At 49.1% G+C, this 3,531-nt stretch overlaps 1 protein-coding gene across 1 annotated transcript; it reads left to right on the forward strand.

The window, feature by feature from the left end:
• Positions 1 to 232: 232 nt before the first annotated feature.
• DNAJC17 (DnaJ heat shock protein family (Hsp40) member C17) lies at positions 233 to 1,456 on the forward strand. Its single transcript, XM_086925430.1, has one exon. The coding sequence runs from the start codon at positions 332 to 334 to the stop codon at positions 1,277 to 1,279; it is 948 nt and encodes a 315-aa protein (XP_086781556.1). The 5' UTR covers positions 233 to 331; the 3' UTR covers positions 1,280 to 1,456.
• Positions 1,457 to 3,531: the final 2,075 nt, after the last annotated feature.

The raw sequence follows: 3,531 nt of genomic DNA on the forward strand, positions 1-3,531 counted from the left end.
ACGGGCTTGGCATATATTATTGGGAAGTAAGACAAATTGGCATAGCCTATGCTTCTTTTTCAATGAAACTCCGCGACCCGTGCTGACACTGCCCTTCCCTACACTTTGTTTACTAAAATACGCCCATTCCAATCGAATCGAACCAATGGAGGGTAAGTTCGATAACAGCAGGCAAGGACCCGAACTACGCAGGCGCGAAAACCTCGAGCGTCCAAACTAACGCGTCTCTGTCAAATGACGTAATCTGACGTCGCCAGTCGAGACCCATTCAATGTAGAAGGGGCTATTCCCTTTGAACAGAGAAACCTGCAACGGATTCCGGAGACTTGCCATGGCGGCCAGCCTGCCGGTGCCGGACACAGACTTGTACGCACTCCTGGGGCTGAGCCCCGAGGCTGGCCACAAGGACATCAAGAAAGCCTACCGACAGAAGGCTTTAACATGTCATCCGGACAAGCACCCCGACAACCCGCGCGCAGCGGAGCGCTTCCACCAGCTCTCGCAGGCGCTGGCCGTGCTCACCGATGCCGCTGCACGGGCAGCCTACGACCGAGTGCGGAAGGCGCGGGAGGCCGCAGCCCGGCGCACCCAGCGACTGGACGACCGCCGCAAGAAAGTGAAGCTCGACCTTGAGGCACGGGAGCGAGAGGTTCAGACCAAGCTGAGCGAGGAAGAGGAGCGGCGCATCACCCGCGACCTGGAGCAGGAGGTGCGGCGGCTGCGGGAAGAGGGCTCCCGGCAGCTAGAGGAGCAGCAGCGGCTAGTGCGGGAGCAGATACTGCGGGAAGGGGTTGGAGGGAGGCATGTCAGTGGAATCCCGGGGCAGGAGCCGGTGAGTGCCAAGGAATCGGGGGGACCTTCGGCCAGGCTCAAGCTGAAGTGGAAATGCCGTAAGGGAGACACAGACGGTGGCGGTTACACCCACGAGACGCTGATGGCTCTCCTGCAAAAATACGGCCCGGTGCTCACTTTGGTTATGTCGACTAAAAAGCGCGGGCGCGCCGTGGTGGAGTTCGAGGAGCTGCGCGCAGCCGAGCTGGCGGCCAAGAACGAGGTGGGACTAGTGGAGAATCCCCTGACGGTGTCTTGGCTGGACGGACCGCCGCCTCAGCCTCCCGCGAACCAAACACGACCCGAGGATAGAGCACCTCCACCGGGCGCTGCCCGCTCCGAGCGAGACTACGAGAGCCTGGTGATGATGAGGATGCGACAGGCAGCAGAGAGACAGCAGCTCATCGAGAAGATGCGACAGGAAGACGAAGAGGAGGGCGATACGTAGCGCCTGTCTGCACTGAGATACACAAACTGGACTCGTTTAATACTTTACTTTTTTTCTACAGTTAATATAAATTAACAAATGAGCATGTTGTACGACAGACTGAGTTTGACATGACGTACGATACTCCAGCCGATAAGAACCACTCTTTATTACAAAATAAATTCGGCTTTTTAGAAAGTGTTTTTATTGTGTTGTCTTCTACTACCATCCTTTGTTGGTAGACCAGAAATTCGATGATGGTAGGAATTCGATAATCCAAAATTAGTGTTAAAGTAGTTGATTTAAACAGTCCACCTGTCATGCAGTTTTCGAAGTAATTCTGCTCCGTCCAACTCTTCATTTATTACCACCTTTCGTGTATAAAAATTAAAATATATATATAATTATAATATGATTTGTTACACAGTCGCATTTAAACGGCACTGGCATGTGATGATGCAGCGTTCCTCCAGTATAAGATGTCAATTATAGATTGGAGTCAGGTATTTTGTGGTGATACGTTTGCACGTTGTGTTATGATCTTTTTAGGTTGGATGTCAGACTGATTTGGTAAACTGTATGTGTATGAATTTTGGTGACAAGGAGGAATGGTCGAAGTACTTTATCGGGTGTTTCTATCTATCTTAGATTATTAATTAACCCATTGACAAATATTGAAGGTAATATAAACGTGGTGTTGTTGGCTATATGGCTTGTGTGTGCTGTGTTGCACATGGTGGGCATGTGTAAATGTTAGTTGTAAAGAAGAAAATCCACACATTGTGGTTCACACCCGAGGCTTCACCATTCTTGAATTCTAGGGTCTGTTAGTATTGCCTAATACACCTTCAACGGGAGCTCCAAGAGCTAATAGTTCAGCCCATCAAGTGACATACTCTGATACTGCAAGAAAAATGCAGAGCTCAGAACACTGACGGTGTTCATTACACATTTTGCACACTGGCGCTCTTACGACACACCAAGTTACAATAGTATATTTGCGCAAATATTTCAATTCTGATGTGTTTTTGATACAGGTGTCTCAAAAGCTGGTTCTTTGGTGTATGAGTTGTGTCCTGTTGGATGTTTGTTGGATATCCTGGTCGTGAGTGTCCCCCCTGTAGCTGGCTATATTCCATATGCATGCTGCCTTATTTCAGACGTGATCTGTTGGATGCTTGTGTGCTTCATAACTTTGTTGAAAAAAGTGTTGGCAAATGGTTCATCTCTTTCCTCCAGCATCGCAACAAATTAAAATCAAATCCTGTCTCTCGAAGCCAACATAAGTCACACTTGGGGTGCCACAAGGGTCAATCCTCTCCCTCTTCAATCTCTTCATGGAGCCCCTCACAATCATCTTGAAAAAAGCTGGAGTGAGTTACCACCTTTATGCGGACGACACCCAAATCTATTTCAAAATAAAGTCCCCCGATGACATCCAACACCTCAATACCACTCTAACGGAGATCCAAGCTTGGTTCAACGTCAATCACTTAAAGCTCAACCCAGATAAAACAGAACTGATCCTATTCTCTCCAAAAAGCAACCATCGTCCTATCCAAGAGTGGCTCAAGAATCTGGTTGCCCCCTCGTTCTATCAGAGTCAATTAAGTCTCTAGGCATCACCCATGACCAGAACCTATCTATGGAGGACCACATCAAAAACTCTGTAAAAAGTGCTCTTTTCTCTCTAAAACACCTCAAGAAATTGAAGCCTTTTCTTCCCCATGATGACATCTAGACAGTAATTCAATCCCTGGTTCTCTCTAAAATCAACTACCGGAATGCCATCCTTACAGGGACTCCAAAAGCTCACCTAGCCCCTCTAAGGGCAGTGCTGAACATGGCTGCTCAACTTGTATCTGGAGTAAATGTAAATGTAGTGCTTTTATACAGCGCACGTATCACCCCCTAAGGGGTCTCAAGGCGCTGTGCACATACCGTTGTGGAACCCTTCCTGGCCTTTCCCTGTGAAGTGCCCACTCCTGGGTATCCCCAAGGTGAAGCCAGGCATCCTTGTGCTGTTGGGGCCGTTGTGGAGATTAAGCAAGCTATTGCCCAGAGTTGCAGAGTGGGACCCATGATTAGTATAGGCACCGAGGCGAGAATATCAGGTCCTGGGAAATTGAGCCCAAGACCCGCCGAGGCGGGAATTGAACCCTGGTCCGGGCCAGAACTCTGCATCAGGGTCTGCCGCTCTAACCATTGAGCCACACTTTGATCACATCACTCCAACTCTCAACTCCCTCAAATGGCTTTCCATGGAAGGGAGA

This window comes from Lissotriton vulgaris, chromosome 6, assembly GCF_964263255.1.
Source record: "Lissotriton vulgaris chromosome 6, aLisVul1.2, whole genome shotgun sequence".
NCBI classification, from domain to species: domain Eukaryota; kingdom Metazoa; phylum Chordata; class Amphibia; order Caudata; family Salamandridae; genus Lissotriton; species Lissotriton vulgaris.